This window comes from Pezoporus occidentalis, unplaced genomic scaffold (assembly GCF_034315485.1).
Source record: "Pezoporus occidentalis ecotype Australia unplaced genomic scaffold, CSIRO_AGI_Poc_V1 ctg40, whole genome shotgun sequence".
Classification (NCBI taxonomy): Eukaryota; Metazoa; Chordata; class Aves; order Psittaciformes; family Psittacidae; genus Pezoporus; species Pezoporus occidentalis.
Window position 1 is genome coordinate 5,059,109 of NW_026915725.1, and position 19,106 is coordinate 5,078,214.

At 39.7% G+C, this 19,106-nt stretch overlaps 1 protein-coding gene across 3 annotated transcripts in view; it reads left to right on the forward strand.

Moving 5' to 3' along the window:
• CUBN (cubilin) overlaps window positions 1–19,106 on the forward strand; it is a 142,265-nt gene that overhangs the window by 117,234 nt on the left and 5,925 nt on the right. For all 3 annotated transcript variants that reach the window (XM_062633700.1, XM_062633698.1, XM_062633699.1), the window contains exons 57-60: window positions 5,384–5,584; window positions 7,824–7,953; window positions 8,849–9,066; window positions 18,805–19,010. In XM_062633700.1, coding sequence (XP_062489684.1) covers window positions 5,384–5,584; window positions 7,824–7,953; window positions 8,849–9,066; window positions 18,805–19,010 — 755 coding nt within the window. The remainder of the gene's footprint in view (window positions 1–5,383; window positions 5,585–7,823; window positions 7,954–8,848; window positions 9,067–18,804; window positions 19,011–19,106) is intronic.

A 19,106-nucleotide genomic window follows, 5' to 3' on the forward strand; every position in this document is an offset into this window, starting at 1 on the left:
GAATACTAAAAATATTCTACTTCTTGCAGGTCAATTTGCTCCTTTATTGTTATAGGCTTCCTAGGCTAAATAAACTAAAAGTCCTTAGTCACATGGAAGAAAATAACTCTGGATATGAGCTAAAGGACATCTGGCTATAAAAGAGGAAATATAATCAGTTGCACCAGGAGAGGTTTAGATTCGATATTAGGGAAAATTTCATCATCAAGTGAATTGTCAAGCATCGGAACAGGCTTCCCAGGGAAGTGGTTGAGTCACTGTCCCTGGAGGTGTTTAAAAGATGTGTAGATGTGGTGCTTAGCGAGAGGATTTAGTGGTGGACTTGGCAGGGCTAGGTTAATGGCTGCACTCGACGATCTTAAACGTCTTTTCTCAACCTAAACGATTCTATGATTCTATGATCTTACAAACTGCCATGCAGAAGTGAAAACTTACTCAGCAGTCCCACTGAATATGTTTAGCACATGTGTCTAAGTGTTTCCAGCATGAATTCCCTTAATTCTTTTGCAAAGGCAGGAGAATGTTTGGCAACATCTGTTAAAAACATTTCTAGCTATTACATATTCATACTCTGCTGAGACTGTTGCTGAGTATGGCCTTTAAAATTTTAACTCATACTAGTACAGATGTTCTGAATCGGGTTTTTACAGTTTAGCTACATGTCCAATTTACTACCTATTTGACCTCCCAAAAGAAATCCGTTTTTTTTCTGTGGTTGTTTAGTAATGTAATGAATTATACAACATGATGCCTTCAAGGCATACATCTCGTTGCCTTTAACTGGTTCAGAGATCTTTTCCAGAAAATTAGAAGGCAGAAGGTAATCGGCTATAGTGCAGTGACACATTGGTACCAAATTGTATGACTTCATGGGTAAGTCACAGATTTCTGCTGTAGAGTAGTTATGTTTTCAAGTATGATGAGGTACCTGTTCTGATTATAAAGAATGACTCCAAATGAGGCAGTTGACCCACAGGAGTGATACAATGTCAGTATATGGAACCAAACGAACATGACATGCATGTACTAAACATTAAATATGTATTAAGCACTAAATATAGCAAGTAACAGGGCAAAAGAGAACTGGAGGAAAATGCATTTTTTTAACATTGTGATCAAAATTCAATCTAAATTGTCTGCTGGTAGTAAAAAAAAAGTTTTTATCTGACTTTTGGACCCTGAAAATAGACATCTAATTTAGATTATCATCTACCTAGATTTATCTCCTAATTTTGATTTGAATGATTCATGAACTTGCATAGGTTGGCATTTGCTTCTGGTATTACTACCTGCATTGTTTGCTTGGTTATTTTATAAATAACCAAACAAACATGGATGAGTTTATTTACTCAGCACCACTTCTGTGACAGTGATGTCACTTTCCATCTGTCCCCCTCCTTGTATCAAGGGTCTGCACAAATAAAACATATTAGAATTAGTAAAAAAAAAATCCTTATCTCAGTAGACTTACCATCCAAGAAATAATAATTAACATCCACCTTCTATTCGTAAGATTTATTCAGATGAACATCCCTACAAATACACCTCTAGGACAGCTACAGTACTGTATTATGAAATGACTGTAATGCATTTCAAGTATGAGTATAACATCCAATAAAGTCTGAGTTCCAAATAATGGAAAATTAGGGGATAAGTCTGCAATATCTGCTTTTAAAATGCTGTAATATTAATACTCTGTCCACACAAAACAACTGCACAGTGTTGATACCACACTGACCTGGAAAATGTTTTAGTAACTTATTTATCCTTTTTTTCTTTTTTCTTTTTTTTTTTTTTAACATGCAACTGTAATTTTGCAACCTGGGATAAGGTCACAGCTTCATTTTGGAGTCTCCTCTAACCGCTTGCTTAGTTGTTACTAGGCAATTCAGAAAATAGGTTTAGCAATAGATTATTTTGAAAGCGGAGGTATATATATGTGTGTGCATATGTGTAGTGTATATATTTATATATGAAAGACTTGTAATTCCTTGCTTTCAAAATATTACCTTGTGCTATGGAGCTGGTTAATATATTGCACAGTAGTATGTAGCTGCAGAATACTTCCCCTACATTAGTAATTACTAATTGTATTACTATTTATACCAGAAGCTACAGTTGTGAAACAAAATTTTATTATTCTAGATTTTACAGACTTTAAAAAACCCTACATGTTCTGCCTCAATGTATCAATGTTGAGAAGATAAAGAGAGCAGATGATAGATAAAAAAAGGCCTTGAAAGAAAATACACTCAGCAATTCAAAGACAGAGGGATATGTTCATAATGTCAGGCCAAATAATTGATCCATCCAACACTATTTGGAAGAAACATTTTCAAGGCTAGAGAACAAGTGGTACAGTATCCATGTTAGGAAAATCACTATTTCTCAGGTGAAAGTCATAGATATGTGAAAGGGTAGCAAAGAGTTTAAAGATAATAACTGGAAACACTTGAAAATATTTACACCTGGCATGGATGTGAAGACCTAGAGAGATCCAAATTATAAGCATGGATCTAATGAGGGCAGGCAAAATGATGAGGCTGTAAAGAAAGAAGATGCAATGGAAGATTTGAGGGAGGAAAAAAGCTCTCCTATGGTTTCGTTGAGAGACATAAATAAGATTTTAGTCTGAAGAGGCCTGGAAGGCAGAAGTAGACTTATGGGGTCATCAGCGTAGAGCTAGTAGTTTCATCTGTCCTTGCAAATGAGATTATGCAGCGCTAATATGGAGATAAAGAGAGAAAGTCAGGAGAGGAGATGTCTCATTGAATCCTCATAGGTGAATCAGAAGAGAGAATACAGTAATACCAGAAGGATGAGCAAAAGCCCTTAGTAGACAAGGTTTTACAAAGAAAATCAGTGTTAGCTATGTGAAAAGTGCCTGTCAGCTCAGAGGATGTGGGTCTGACATCTGGCTAAGAAACAATCTCTGGAGACCCATAGAAACTGTTCCATTGTAGTGCAAGGGGCAGAAATTTGTCTGGAAAAGATACAAGATGACAGAATTAGAGGAAATAAACCACAGAGGAGAACTGATGATGATGTGCTGACTATGTGTAGAGGCTGGAAGTACAAGAGGAGAGTGAATAGAGGAACCTGAGTCTGGGCATTATTTACAGAATAATGTATTTAGTATGGTCAGAAATTAAGGAAAGTGGAAACAAGAGAATGAGTTACAGGCTAGAGTTTAAACAGCCATCAGTCCCGTCAGGATTCATTGGTCATAAATTATATTGTCCTAGACAATGAGGATTTAAAGCTAGACATTAAGCCTTCTGCTCATAACTTCAACTATCTTATTCTTTCCAGTGCAGCAGTTCAAAACAACTTGTGACTGGTATTGTGGACCTTTGCTTTGCTGAGAAATACCTTTCACTCTATGCCTTTCTCTGAAGTCTTTTCAGAAAAGGACCTGAGTTCCTTTCTCTAATCTTTTCTATTTGGAAATAGCACTTTTCTCTTTTCTTCTTTTATTTTAAATTCTATTAGGTTTTTCCATTGTATTGCATTATTCTCATGATTGGGTAGGACATTAAGAATATTTTTAATGAATTAATTAATTAACCATGCAAGCATCTATCTGATGTGGCTGGTTGTTTTCAGCTTAGATGCTCTTACTAGAGTCAGACAAGCACTATATTTCCATATTAGCATAATTGTAAAGCACGTTAGTATACATTGTCTTAATTAAGAGAGAAGGAATTAACCTTCCAGAGAGGATCTAAAATATATCTGACTGCTGGGATCGCTCTGTTGTTCTTGTAAAACAAGATTATCACCCCATGCCTATTTGTCATCCTATTCAATAGGAGTCATCCTGTTTCCTACAAATCTAGGAAGCAGCTTGTTTGGTCTGGACAATCTGCAGGAATCATTCCGCTGCAACAGTAGGCTCAGCATCTCTCTTGTTAAATTTAGATAATTCCCTGTTAATCCTTTGCAGTTTAAGTAACTGCCCCATTGTTGCTAACAGGTCGCTAAACAAAACCTCAATAAACATGTGCCACCCCAGCTTCCATTATGCTTGTAAAAGATAAACACAAAGAAAACATCAAGTTGTTCTAAAAGCATAACAACTAATGAAGGTCATTTTTCAGGAGACGTGCTGTGTCTTTCATTAACAGCATTAATCCACCTTTCCTGTATAATCCATGTGGGTCCCTTCTGCTCCTTTGCTGGTACCACCCTGAGTACCACCAGCTTCTCCCCATGCTTATGGCTTCCAGCTGGGCAGGGAGGTGGTGACATGGCTCTAAGCTCCCAGGGTGCTGGTGGCTGGTGCTCAGAAGGTCTCTGCCTGAACTCACAGCCCTTGCACTGAACTCACATTTCTTGCACTGAAAGCAGAGCTTGTCCTTCTTTGGGGACATCCCTCTGGCATTCTAGGTCAGCTACTGGCCTTCATGAAAACTGTATGCACTCAGTACATTTCAGACCTCTTGTCTCAGTTGAATCTGGTTGCAAATGGTGAGGTGGCTGGGAAGTCAGGAAGGTAGGGCAGGGAGTTAAAGAATGGCTCATTCCTGCAGAAACCTAACTGCACATGGGAAACTAAAAACCAACGGAGAATAATAGTAGAATATTACATTTCCCATTTCTGTTTCTTAGTGGTTACAAATGGGCAGCTTTGCACTCACCCTAATATCTGCACAGATTTTCTCCTAAAGCAGATTGTTCATGAAAATCGTTTTTTTTTTGCTGTTGCTCAGTTATCTCCAAATCTCCACTGACTGACACAGTTACAGTATTTCATTGGCAAATTACAAGATTAATTTTACATTTTTCTTGTCTTCTGACTCAGGCTGAATAATTCGGATTTAGGTACTGCAAAGTTTGAGGGAACTGAGAGAGAAAGAAATCAGCTCTGAAACAAGTCAGTGTGTGGACTGTTTATTATCTTTTTTTTTTAGTTTTCTCACTCTTAATAATTTAAAATTCCCTGCACTGAGTGATGACTTCTACATTAGAGGAAAGAAATACCTGATATCTGGTTGCCTGTAACAAAAGGTGCATTGCTTTGATCTGCAGAGGTGATCCAGGCTTCTGTTAGATACTCTCATCTCCTCATAGACAGTGTTTACTCAGCTATGAACTGCCATGAACTCAAAGGGCCTGGAGCCTTTTCCAGATGGTAGATCTCTCGAATGAGACCGATCTGATGTCTTGTATACAAGGTCTCTTTGCCTTTTTCTGCCTCAGGTTTTTTGCATGTTAAAAATTGACATTTGCTTCCTCAGCAGGCCAATGAGATTCCATTACTGGAATGGAAACTAATAAAAAATTTAATTCTTATCCTCTGTGAGGTCTAGGTACTTGCAGCTCAGTAAATTTTCACATGCAAAATATGCTGCTAATACTTCTGCATTATATGTCCATGCAGCCCCAGCACTCGTGAGCAGAATTTGTCTTTATGATGGATTAAGCATCTTCAGTGGGACAACGGTTACCCCACATCCTCTCATCACACTCTGTGGTAATGAGCTCCCTGCCCCAGTCAGTGTCTTTGGACCTATGCTGCTCAACTTCTACACCGACTCCCACATTACAGGCTTTGGATTCCAGGCAAGATACAGAGCAATTGGTGAGTAGCCACTGTCCTGTGCTTCAGGTGGTGGAAATATTCCAGCTGGAGAATGTTTAAGTGTAGGAAATGTTGTACCTCATTTTGGGAATACTGTACATGAATAAAGGTGGTTCATATTACCTGTGCATTTGCCCAGAAGAGCCCTCAGGAGCAGGATGTGGGACTGTTTGGTGCATGTTGTCACTGACTGGTGTGTTATCTCACAATTCCAAGACACTACATATGACCAAGTCAGGAACTGAAACACTTTTCCTTTCCTGTAGAAAATAAATGCAACCCATTTTAGCAGAGTTTTCTTGTTTGTTTTGGGTTGAGCTTTTCACAGTGTTTAAGGAGAAACATCACCAGTTTATTTAACTGGGTTTAAATAAAAGATTGTGTCACATACAGGAGAATGGTCTGAATCTTAGTTGTACTAAAACTACATTATACAACATAGGAACCAGAACAAGATCTTTAAAGGTACCCAGCTATATGCCTCCATTTAATGACCCTCTTGCAGTGTCAGGTATTAATGTACGTAAAAACCGGCATCTAGACATATATTTATTTTTGATCAATATTTTCACCAAAACCTTTTGTCATTCATGAGATCTCTTTTGTTTTAAAGTGGAAATATGTATTAGAAAAAGAAGTTTTCAAGTTTAGAATTTACATCTGCACTAATATAAATATCCCAAAAGACTAATTTTCTTTTCAAAACCGATTTTAGTATTTTCTGGGTTGAGCTCATAGAGACAGTCCTTGGACTTTTGAAAGCATCGTTTTCTAACTGCAGAGAAAAGTGTGAGTTCTTAGCTTTGGTATTTCCCTTAATGCATTCCTCATGTTCAAAGCCACAGCAAAAAGCATAAGGCCAAATTCTTTATATAAAATGAATGGCCTTATACAGATAAGACAGAGGGAATGGCACTGAGTAATGACAATGTGCAGTTACTCACGGAAAAGGCCTTCATAACACATTCAAGACTGTTGCTGCTATCTGACTTGTGACTTCTGACATTTAAGAAAGATGACTGCAGCCTTATTAGCTTGTTGTTGTATACAAAGCAGATTCTAGCAATTAACATTCTTCTTCCCTCTAGTTGTATTGTTTGCTGAAAACAAAATGGAAAATGCTTCCCCCTCCTAGAGTAGAATAAAGCTGATTCTTTATCCTCCCAGCTCCTGTCCTTTATCTGCCCGTGGTTCAGGCCGCTAGCCTTTGTGCGGCTGAGGAGCTGTAGCCAGCAGCACCCTGTATGGGACTCCCTTTGTTAAGGTGGTGGCTTGAGCAATGGCATGTTTTTTAAAGCATGAAAAGCTGTGTATGGCTTTGAGCTATTTATCGACAGGACACAGGGAAACGTTTTTTCCTAAGTTAAGATTGTAAAATAAAGGCTGAAGCTAACAATGGTGATTAGAGTTGGTTTTATAATAGTTTTTGTTCCCTCAAGCATTGAAGCTGGGAACAAACATTAGCCACATCCTGGCCTCGTCAGCATCCATGGTGTGAAACCCAGAGAAGCCAAGCCATCCATTTAGTTCATGGCTGCAGTGTTTAACTTGCTCCTCAGCCAGGCAGCAAGCATGCAGTCCTCCACTCATGACAAGTCTCAGCACGAGGTGAGGTGGGGAACAGCCCCAGGGGTTAGTGATACCTGGGGACTCCTCTCTGCCTTTCTGCACAGAGCAAACGCTACAGGAATGTTCCAGCCCTGCTGGGAGGTGGAAAGGTGATGGGGAGCTGCATGCAGTTATCCCAGAAAAGTCAGGAGCAGGCTAAGTGCCAAAATTTCAGAGGCTTCTACTGGGCCAGGGTTTGGGTGAAGGAATGTCTTTGCCATATATCAACCATGTTTCTCATGGCAAGCTAGAATGAGTGCAGAGCTACTCCAGACACATGTCACTCACACTGCTGCATGGCGCACCCACATCATCCTGCTGCTCCCTGCTGCTACTGCAGCACACTTTAAATCAGGCTCAGTTTTTTAGTGCACCAGCACGGAGCTGTTGTCATTTGGTATAGACTAGTAACAGCCTGTTACTTCGATACTGACTGGTTTTCCACTGCAAAGCACAACCTGACAGACATTTTCATGTTTACCAGTTCTAGACATGGCAGTGAAGACTGCTCCTAATCTGCCAAGGGCATTTCTTTCCTTATGGTAAAACTCCTTCAAGAAACAAGAGAATTAGGACCAAACTAGTATTCAGAAACTAATCACTTTTTTTTTTTTTTTCTGTTTCCCTACAGCTTGTGGTGGCATTTTCAGTGGCTCTGTTGGTGTTATCAGCAGTCCAGCCCATTCAGTTCTTGATTATCACAACAACATGAACTGTTCATACGACATCACAGTTGGAAACAACAAAGTAGTGTCCCTCAAGTACGTAATCCAAGTTCAGATTGTCATCAAGGGGAAAGGGAGGTCTCCTATTCCAACTAAAAAGAGCAATTATGGAAAATTTTCTCTCTGTCTTTCCTTTTCCAAGGGGAAAGTGTCACTAAAATGACAAACAGCTACTGAAGGAATCTTTATTAACCTCAGGTTCCCTTTCATCTTCCTCCGTAACTTATGTGCAAAACATCACCACAATTTTAACTTCCCACTTTGGTTATCAAGAGGATTCAGTCAGTTTTTGAGGAGTTACGAGGCTCCTGTGAGTTTATCTAAGAAAAAAAAAATTATTCTTTTAGGAAGCTGGTACTCACTTTATAACCTGAGTAAATACCCATCCAGAAAGAGTATATTGAGTGTATGCTGTCTTGCCTAAAAGAAGGATAAGGCTGCCACAAAATCTTGCCACTGAGAAAGTAAAAGATGGGTACATTCCTCTGTCACATATATGCTGATGGTGAGAGAGAGAATTAAGAGAACATTTCCCAGCTAAGCAGAAGACCCAGCTGGTCTGCACTCTGAGCCTGCGTTTTAAATGCCCCTCACGTGCTCAAGGAAATTGCAGCTTGAGCAATTTGCAGAAGTGACGGAGGGTATGTTTGCACAGGGGAGATCTGCTGCTTCACAGAAAGCTGAAGTATACTGACAGTTTGCCTTGCAAATGGCCCTGGGGGTGAGGGTTGCAGTTTCTGAGGCTGGTTGACTGGAATGTTTTGCCATGCAGTTAGTAGTTCTGCTTGCTTGTTCCTGAAGAGAAATGTTTTGTCTGTGTGTGGCTTTGGCTATTGCTATTACATGGACCTTTCCTCAAACACTACAACCACACATAACACAGGAATAGAAATAAAAATGTGATACCTAAAGCTCCAAATGTATTTTACAGGTTCAACAGCTTCCAGCTTGAAATATCTCCCTCTTGCTACAAAGACTATGTGGCTGTATATGATGGCTCAGACACCCATGCTCCTCTTATCGGGAAATTCTGTGGCTCCACACTGCCTCCGAATATTATGAGCTCCAGTAATAAGTTGTTCCTGGTGTTTAACACAGACTTCTCTGGAGCAGATAGGGGATGGAAAGCATCTTTCAGGGAGACTTTAGGTAAGAGTACGATCAGACTCCTAAACCTAAGAATCTGCTAGTAAGCAATTTCCTTTGGTGAGGAGTGGTTATGGTCTCCCTCACTAGGAGTGCTGGAAACAAAAGAAAGTTTCTTGATTTTGAAAACATTGGTTGAACTAAGATAAACACTAGGCTTTATGGGATCCCTACATTACAGCCTTGGTTCTGAACTGATTCCTTTTATTCTTTGCTAACCTTTTCCCCCCTCTCTGAAGGAACAGGCATTTCTTAGGTGACCAAAGCTTAGCAGCACCCAAAGGCCCTCTCTTTTGGAGGAGATCTGGCAATACCAGAGAATTGTAATTCTTCTATGGGTTGGTGGTGTCCTAAAGATGCCTCCTTTCAATCTATCTTCCATTTCTATTTTCTTGCAGAAAAAGTAAAGTGTTTTAAAAAAAGTAAAGTGTTATGTTCAGCCAGGATTGGGGCTCCCCTGCAGGCACCACTGTGATTTTGTGGGATCAATCTGGTTAGCTGGCTATAACATTAATGGGATCATTCTAAGATGGAACTGGATGTTTAATGTTTTGATGGACACAAGAGTCAGGGCCAAAGCTTGATTGTTGCCTTAAAAAATGTTTTAAACACAGCAGTCTATTTTTAAGATTAAGGTGTAAAAGGAGATTTTTACCTTCTTATAACATCTGAATTGTTTAGGGATGATAAGCAGTAAATGATTATTACATGTAAATTGATTTCATTTCACCACTACTAGTTTCCTGTGTAATTAACTCAATGTTTTTGTGATCTAGAAAGAAGTAATTGTCCCATGTACAAAGCTGGCACTCACACAGTTTGGAATGAAAGGCCTTTGTGGCAGAACAAACATAGTCTTCTGCTGAGTCATTGAATCCCCTCCCAACCCCTGGCCAGCCACTTTCTCATTTGATACAGTCTGAGAAAGTATTTACAGATAAAGAAAATAACTGGTTCTACAGCCTTTGCCAGGAAAAATATTCCCACAGAACCTCATGGTCGTTACTATTATTAACTCTTCCTTTGCTTCACTCGAAGTAATTGCTACAAGAATACTTAAGACCACTCTTGTGGACTGTTATTTCAAGTAACATAATGTTGCTTCATTATGTTGCTGTCTTTTAACACTTAGATATCAGTTATCAGAGATTCCCTGCAGCCTGGGTTCCTGTTTCCAGGGTGAGATCACCAGGAACTCTCCAAGCTCTTGCTTTTCCTGTTGGCATATAGTCAATTTTTTTTAGCCACTGACTTTGGGTTTACTTGCGTGACTTGTCAGAGATTCTGCTTAAGCACACAACAGAACAAACGCCAAGCTTGTCAAGTCAGAACTGTGCCTGACAATTTCCTAGAGTGAGGAGAAGCCTTTTATGAAGAAACTTCGACATCTACTAGGCTCAGTTTTGGAGGGTCATTTCTGCAGGCTCCCAAGGAAAAGGAGGTTGTGGTGTTTCATGAGTTCACTCAGGAGCAATGGAGTTGCAAGTTGGAAAGGATGGTCATGTGGACATATGGGTAATGTGATGAAGAGGCCACGGTGGCAAGATGCATGATCATAGAATCATAGAATTGTTTAGGCTGGGAAAGACCTTTAATATCATGGAGTCCAAACATTAACCTAATAGTAGGTCTTCTTTCTTCACTGTAGGAAGCGAACCACACTGACTAAACCACACAGCCACTAGGAATGACTCTGACAGTCCTGTTCTGGTACAGAATGGCCAAAAAGTAGAAAAGTGTATTATAAAAGGAAAACATGAGTCATAGTCCTACAAATGTTTCCAGTTTGGCTTGTCTAAAAAACAGAGCCAGGAAAATCTGTGACACATCTTTGTACTATGAGGTTGGAGATTCTGCTTCAAATGAAAGAGAATAAAACCATGAAGATCTAAAAGACTGTTATTGTAAATGGTACTTTAGAGAAGCTCCCTCCTATCTGTCAAGAGATAAAACCCATGTGGTTTTACAGGGTACAAATGTAATCAGATGACAATTAATAATAATAAATCTCTTGGATAAGGAAGATGGTATCTGTAGAGGAACAAGAGGCCCCATTCTCTGTTGGATGACAGTGAGTGTATTATTCTGTAGTTACTCTAGGGAAGCACAACTGGATAATGTAATTATTGCCCTCTGTTTAATGTTGTGAGTGACCCTGATGATGTATTGGAAAGAAGCGAGGAGAAACAGTACTCTCATGTGTAGCAAAATAAGCTATTTCCTTTCCTCACAAGCTTTTCCAATTTCTTTGCTGATCAGGCTTCTCTCAGGGGTACTGCCAAAATCCAGGGTTAAGCTATTCTTTCACTTGTGAATTTTATTAGTAGGAAGTCCATCTGATAACCATTGTAGTGGGAGGATAGAGAAGCATAGCAAGACTGACAGTAACCAGGCATTCAAAGAGATAAGCCCAGAAATTTCTGTAGAAAAACATGCTGTTTTAATTAAAACAAGTGGTTTGCATCACTGATCCTGCACCCACTAGTGTATTCAAGGTCCCCCCCAGTCAGAAAAAGGAGGCTAACATAACATACGAAATTGTATTAATTTGATAGTACAGCAACATCTCAGCTTTATTTTTTTTAATATCTTTTCTTTCTCTTTTTCACAGCAAGTGTGTGCTCCTCTAGGCAATCAATAAAAGGATGAGAAAAGATAAATCAATATCAGCTTAAGGCATTTGGTTACATGAGATGTCTCTGTGAAGGAAGGAGAGCTAAGATTTCCCCCCAGAGAATGAGATCTGCATGTACTGAGCTTGTGACTCAGACAAAGATCTCCTGATTATCTCTCCAGCTCTAAGGGGAGACCTGAGTTTTATAGCTGACCCTGGCTGGTAGGGATAGAGTCTGCACATACCTCTGCCATCCCTGCTGTGATAACAGCGACTTTGTACTTTGGTGATAAAAGGAACTTCTGCCTATTCCCATGTGGCAATGGGGTGACCCTCTCACCCAGTTTGTGATGCCTCTGAGGCTTACAATACAAAGGCTAAGAAGACATATATGGATTTGGTGTGTTTTCATGTTTTTAAAGAGTCAGCAATGCCTGTCTGGAGATGTAGCTGTGACCTTATTAACAGCACATCATTTCTCCTTGGCAGCTCTCTGTGCTCATGTACATAGTTCTGTTGTCTCAGTAATGAAATGCATATCACATTCTAAACCATCAGAGAAGGATGTAGTTTTCTGAAATGCAGGTCTGCTCGCTGAGGCTGTCTAAGGAATCCATATGAATTTACAAGAAGCAAAGTGTTACACATGGTCAAATAAACAGATTGAGTCAGAAAGCTCTTCCTGAGCTTTCTTTGCACAATACAGGCAAAACTGAAACAGCTGGGATGGTGGGGAAGGTGTGGTGGAGAGGGGCAGGAGGGCTGCCTGCTTTTTCTCTACAGCCCTAAATCCTGCTTGACTTCAAGCTGCAGCCAGCTCTTTCCCCTCCCTTTTTTTATACTATCTCTTGTGAGCATGCAGAAGAACTTACATGCTTTGTGAAAGAGCAGTGTGGTGTACTGAATTAATATCATTCCTTGTTTGCCTTACCTTGCAGCTTACGAGTTCATGGACTGTGATTCCACTGGGCACTGCACAGGCAGAATAAAACAATCTGCTGTCACAAAGAGATTATGATTTAAACACAAGATGAGGAAAACCAGATGGGTATAGACAGGCAAGAAGAATAGGGTGGCAACAATGAGAAAACTAGTATTCTAGGCAGAAGAAATGCCTCCAAAACCTTTGGCAACCATTAGGCTGTTGGAATGTGAAGTCATTAAAACACCCTGTCCTCTGCATTGTTCTCAGTTTTCCCAGTTTTGTCCTCAAGGATCCCTCTCTCCTTTTTATTCAAATAAGCATTTCTATTGAATGAATTGTAATCATTTTACATAGGGAAAACACCATAAGTAAGTATAGTTTACAAGAAAAACAGTTGGAAAAAAGAATCTTCTCTGATATACTAGAAAAATGCAATAGGTAATTCATATAAATAATCTAGTAGGCCTATCATAGCAATAGATGATAATTTATATGCTTTTCTTCCTGAAAAAGTGATCTGTAACTTACCTGATAAATTATCTGGAGATATCTGCCTGCCCTTATTCTATTAGCTGTGTATTGAATTACTTATTTCCTGTTTGGAATACAATACAGCAAGTGCCTATCACTAATGGGTTTAGTGTTATGCTCTCCCCTAATGAAATTAAGTGTACTTTTAAAAAATGGATCCAGAAGAATTTTCGTGGTATTTTTATGCTATTTTATTTTATCAACAACAACAAAAAAATGCTTAATATAGTTCTAAGTCCAGTTCTTCCCTGCAAACTGAAAGCTTGGCTCACTCTGTCCTCAGCTTCTAGCTGCAGATTTTCAGCTGTGCTCAGCAAGCACAGTTGCTGTGGAGGTCTTTTGGATTGTTAAGAATTGCGGAAAAGAAAACCCAGTTCTGAATGGGCAATATAAGGTAAAAACTGGTTTGGTTATTCTGTTGCATAGGCCATGTTTAGGTGTTCTACTGAGTCATTTCTAGATTCTTACACCACCAGGAATAATTCATTGCACTGATTTATGTAAATGATGTGAGCACCTGCTGTAGGTGGCACCAGGCACCTGCAATGACAACAGCAGTTATGGCCCATTAGGTGGAAAAGGATTCAGCACAGCTGAATCTCAGGTTTCCTGCAATCTTTTCTCCTTCCAACAAAATAAGTGTTTGAAGAATGTGTCCTCAGCTGTGGCATGTGAGTATTGTTGCATCTTCTTGTGCCTTTGGAAAAGCAGCAGTGCCTGGCAGAGATTTCACAGCCCATTACGACCAGCTTCCAGGGGCATTATCTCAAGATAATCAAGACTTAGAACCTGGTGCTGTAGAGGCAAATCTGAGAAGCAAATTGCCTCAAAGTCATAAGTCTTCTTGCAAAACTTTCTTTGGGCTTTTGGTTCACACAGCTTTTTACAAAATGCATTACACATTAATATTACACATTTCAAGATTCATTACATTGTCATGGCTTAACTATGTATAGCTTAATCTATTAAAATAATGAATGAATTTTGGCTAATAATATCTTTTCTTAATCTTATTATAGTCTACGAAAATAAGAACATCCATAAGAAGCTCAAAATATATACTAATAAGTTGCAAATCCTGGAATGTTTCCAATGTATTTTGGGGTTCAAATGTAAAAATATGCATCAGCTTGAAATCTGACTAAATTTAGAAAGCACTTGTAGTGTCAAAATACATCTCTTCAATATGTCTGAAAAGAATACAACTGTTGAGCTAAGGGATAGTCTACAAATGCCTCTCAGAAATGTCAGTTATTTAATGTCTGTGACATTTCTTCTCCCACAGCAGAATAAATAGAAGTGAGTTTCATACTCAGACTAGACAGACAAGAAGAGAGGTACACATTTAAGTAAGACATTTCTGACAGGTCTGATAAAATGAGGTGAAAAGTTATTTTTAGACACTGATTAAATATAACTGTAGTGACTAAATGGTTAAAAGCTGATGGGATATTCAGATTAAAGGCACTTTACACAGGTGTGGGTGAACTCTGCTGGTATGATTTATCTTAGCTTGACTGAAGTCAATGACTTCTTTAGCTGAATATCTGTATTCTGGCGTGTACAAAGGGTGAGGAGAAGTTTCTGTTTCATATCACAGAGAGATCTGCAAAGGCCTGGGTGGCTGCGATGCCAACAAGTACATTAATGCACTGTTTGAATGAGGCCAGACTGCATGCCTGCCAGTGGTCACCCAGACAAGCATCGAGGAGATAGATAGGAAGGTACATACATTGGGGTTTTGCAGAAGTAGGGCAGGCTTTGCACAGAGTAGGTCTCAACAGTTATATTTGGGATCAGCTAATGGTCTAAAAACTTAAGAATATGAACTTTGTCCTATTGCATTTGTGAAATCCTGCTAAAGCAGGGCACTGGGGCTTCGTAATTCTAAACGTCACTGCTGGTACCATTGCCAGGCCACCAATCCAGTCAAAAAAACCTTTCTGTGTAGAGGTGAGGCTAAGGACTAAAAAGAGTCCCATGCTTTCCGAAGGCTGCTCCTGAAGTGTTGCAGGCACTGCCATCAGGCTGGCACTGCTGTCAGCATCCTGCCACCCGAAGTCACAATGTCTGTACAATGATTGCCAAACACGGGAACAGTTCAGCTCAGCTCGCAAAGGTTTACCAACCTTCAGTACCAGCCATGAGACAAAAGTATAACAGTACAATTTTTCCCTCCAGCCCCTTGTCCTTCTCAGCCTTACTGTTTGAAACCATGAACCAAAGAAACTATGAGCTAATTATTGCAGCCACTCCTCTGCACTGGAAATAAGGCCCATCAGGAAAGAAGAATTAGTCTTGGCAGAGTTAATCTTTGCTTATTCTGATTTTCAGTTCAGACCATGGAGAAGCCTGGAATTCCCAGGGATTGGTATAGGTGACTGAGAAATCTAGGAGAGGATTTTTATTACTCTTCTAACAGAATTAGAACTTTGCTGCCTTCTAGTAGTTGCTCATTTAGTAAGAAGGGAAGGGCAGCAAAATGAGTTTGTTGTGTTTTGAAATGTCGTTGGTTTAGTTGTTTCTGCTAGATTTAAAACTACTCAGTAGGCTCCCTTTCATTGCATCCATACAGGTGTAAATGAACCTTACCGTTGCCTGTGTTTCAAAAGCAGGCAGCTTCGCAGATTCAGCTTCATTCCCTATCTAGAGAATGAAACTTAACAGAGAAACATGTGCTTGGTCTCTGCTGTAATTAATTTTATTTGTCATAGGGAACCTTCAAGTCCTTCTTTTCTGAATGGTCCTTCAGCCTTTTAGTTTTGTTAATGCTTCCCACCAAAAGCAATTAGTGATGACAGTGTGTGCCCTAGTTCTCCTGATAATTTGTGTTCTCTGGCAAGCTGTTTATGGGGAGGACAAGATTGCAATCTGATTTACGATGACCTTATGATTTTCATTTTAAATAAGAAACCAGAGACTGAAACAACACAGTCAGCCATGTAGTCAGTCCGTCTGCCCCCACACAAACTGTTCTATAAGGTACATTTCTCATTATTTTTACAAAGTTTAGCCTTTAATATCTAAAAGCCTGTTCTACAGATTAATAGACTTTTCATTCCCAGATCTGGCTTAAATTTTAGCTACAATTTCTTTGGCTGTGTTAGCCAGCAATGAGTATCAGTCTACTAATGATCACCAGCAGGCTGGATGCCTACTCTTTGGCCTTCTATTCAGAAGTGGTGCTGATTTTTCAAACAATGAGTTTTGTCCTGGCTACAATGCAATGCAGTAGTGTTTCTCTTAGCGTGAGTGCCCTCCTATTAAGCAGCTGATCCTTCATTTACTTCTGGGTGTTCCCTCGACCTACGCAGCTTCATTATTCTGTAACTTCTAGTGGCTGCAATCAGATGGAGCATTGATCAGTACTAAAAAGCACCATGATGGATAGATTTTTCAACAAGGGCTGCCCTTTATTTGACTTGATGCAGGCCTACTTTATATCTGGTTGGCTTCCAGTCTAGCCGATATTGATAATGTACTGTCCTGCAAGCATTTGACTCAACCCTGTCTGAGCAGGCTAGGCTAGGCATTGTGAAAGCTAATGATAAAACTTCATTTTTATTAACTGTAAATCATACTTTTAGCTATTTATCTCCATTTAGATGTGATTAATGGCTCTATTAGCTAGAATTAATTTTCTGATGATGAGGATTTGGCCTGTTTCTCTCTCTGTCAGGTCCATTTTATGTGCTGTACAAACATACCTTACCCACAAATGTATTTTTTGTCATCTGGGCTGTATTTACAGCTGCACAGCTGGCACTGAAGTGCACCATTGCAAAGGTCCAGACATTTGATATCCAAAAGAGCACTGACAGCCTTGCTGTTGCATGGTTGTGTGGCAATTCCCTACCTCCTGTTGCAGTGGTCTGACTGGCATCTCTGCAGCTCTAACCCAGAAAAGGATGAAGGGAACCTTTGTAAGTTGTCTGATCCATGTACCACTCTGGGCTCAGTATTGCAGAGCTGTAAGGTTTGACTATGATCTATGCCTCATGATTATATGCTTAATGCTATGTTTAGTAGACAGTGTCCAGAATGCTGAGCAGGAAACGGCTCCAGCAAGACTGTTCCAGGAGGACTGAATAAATTGTGCAGAAGGGTGAAAAATAAGGCCTAGGCACCCTCCTGTCTGACATTTTTCTCCTTCCTAGACTATTTGTAAGAACGTTATTTATTGCTTGCATTTCCCCCACTTGCTCTCAGCTTCTGCGGTGGCACTGGAATGAACAGTAACTTCATTAACAGCCCACAAAACTGGACTTGAATCTATTAATTCCTGACTTTTTCACTTTGTAATAAGTTTCTTCTGTTCATTTTTGGCTATAGCAAAAGCTTAAATCTCATGTTATTACGGTTCTGGTGTTAAGCAAACTTCTTTGCGGGGTGGGGCTTTTCCGGCTTTGGTTAGTAGAGCAGGACAGCATTCAGCCTTAGTCACTCTGGTTTAACCATTACAGTCTTGCAAGACAGGGCTCTTTCTGCTGCAATCCTGACACTTGTATGCTGATTTTTCACCAAAGCGATCTTTTGTAAAACTGCAGCTCAAGTAGGGCACAGTTTTATATGACTGGACATGTGTCAGTGTGTCATGGTTAAGTCACTGTATGTCCACCAGGCAAGCATATTTCACACTCACAGATGAAACTCTGAAACTCCACTCATGTTGCTGTAGCTTTGTTTCTTATTGAATTCTCTTAAAAGGATTTGCTGTAGGAGACAACAGGCTGGTTGCAGTTATTGCTTTGCTCTGTGCAGTTTACAAAAGCTCCTTCTCAGACTCAAAAACAAGAAGATGAACTATATTTGAATTCCTGAGTTAAATAACTGGGATAGGAGACCCCACAGAGACTGGAAGGAAGTAAATAAATTGAGCAGATTTATTAGCTGAGTGCAACCTCTGGAAATCAAACTGCGGATAAAAAAGTAAAAAAAAAAAAAAAAAAGAAAAGAAAAATCCCTTCAGATAGTCTGTGTTTTTTGCTTGTTTGTGATTAGCTGCAATAAAAGGGTTCTGATCTTCTAATAACTGCTTTTCTTTCAATGTGACTGAAAACATTATAGGGTTCAGATTTTCATGGCGACCAAGTCCAGGACTTGCCTCTTCCTGCGGGATCCAAATGAAAAGCACACTGCTTTTCAGAGGAGTTTTAAGTTCTCACTAAGCAAAACGCTTCCAGAAGTAGGTCACTTTTAGCTAGGTTCATGAATATGAGTCTTGGTCCCAGCGTGGGGCTGCCAAATTTAATCCTCCCCAAATGAAGTTGTATTGCCAAAACAAGCAGCTTCGGTTTTAACCGCGTTTTCAAAGTCAACATCCCAGTGCCCCCTACTGTCCAAATATTTGTACTAGCAGGTAAGAACTGCATTAAAAGGCCTTTCAACCACTGTTCTTCAATTTCTGCCCTCTGTCTTCAGACAATCCCTTTTAAGATTCATATTCGACAGAAAACATGAGCCTTTTTTAATTCACTCTACCAAATCTAATTGTGATTTGTATCAATCTAACACATTGCATTGAAAGCCTTTTAATCCTTCAGATAGTCCTTTGTGAGACAGGACAGTAAAATTCTGTACCACCAAAAAAAGCTGCTGGCTTGACATTAAAGAGTTGAAGATTAAATAAATGCCAGGAATTGCTTTTAAAAAGCTTCTGCTTCTTCAACAGGACCTCAGAATGGCTGTGGTGGTTACTTGACGAAATCACCTTATAGCTTTGGCTCTCCAGTCTCCAATGTGACCAGAAGATACGAGAAAAATCTGGCCTGTGTCTGGATCATAACTGCACCTGCAAACAAACTGATCAACCTCACCTTCACTTCATTCACGCTCGAAGCACGATCTGCTCAGACTTGCCGATATGATTATGTCCAAGTAAGATAGCTGTATACTTTAACAACAAAATATGAGTGAGATACAGTCCACTGTCCTCTCAGTGGGGCTAAAACTTAAGTAATAGAAAATGGTCTT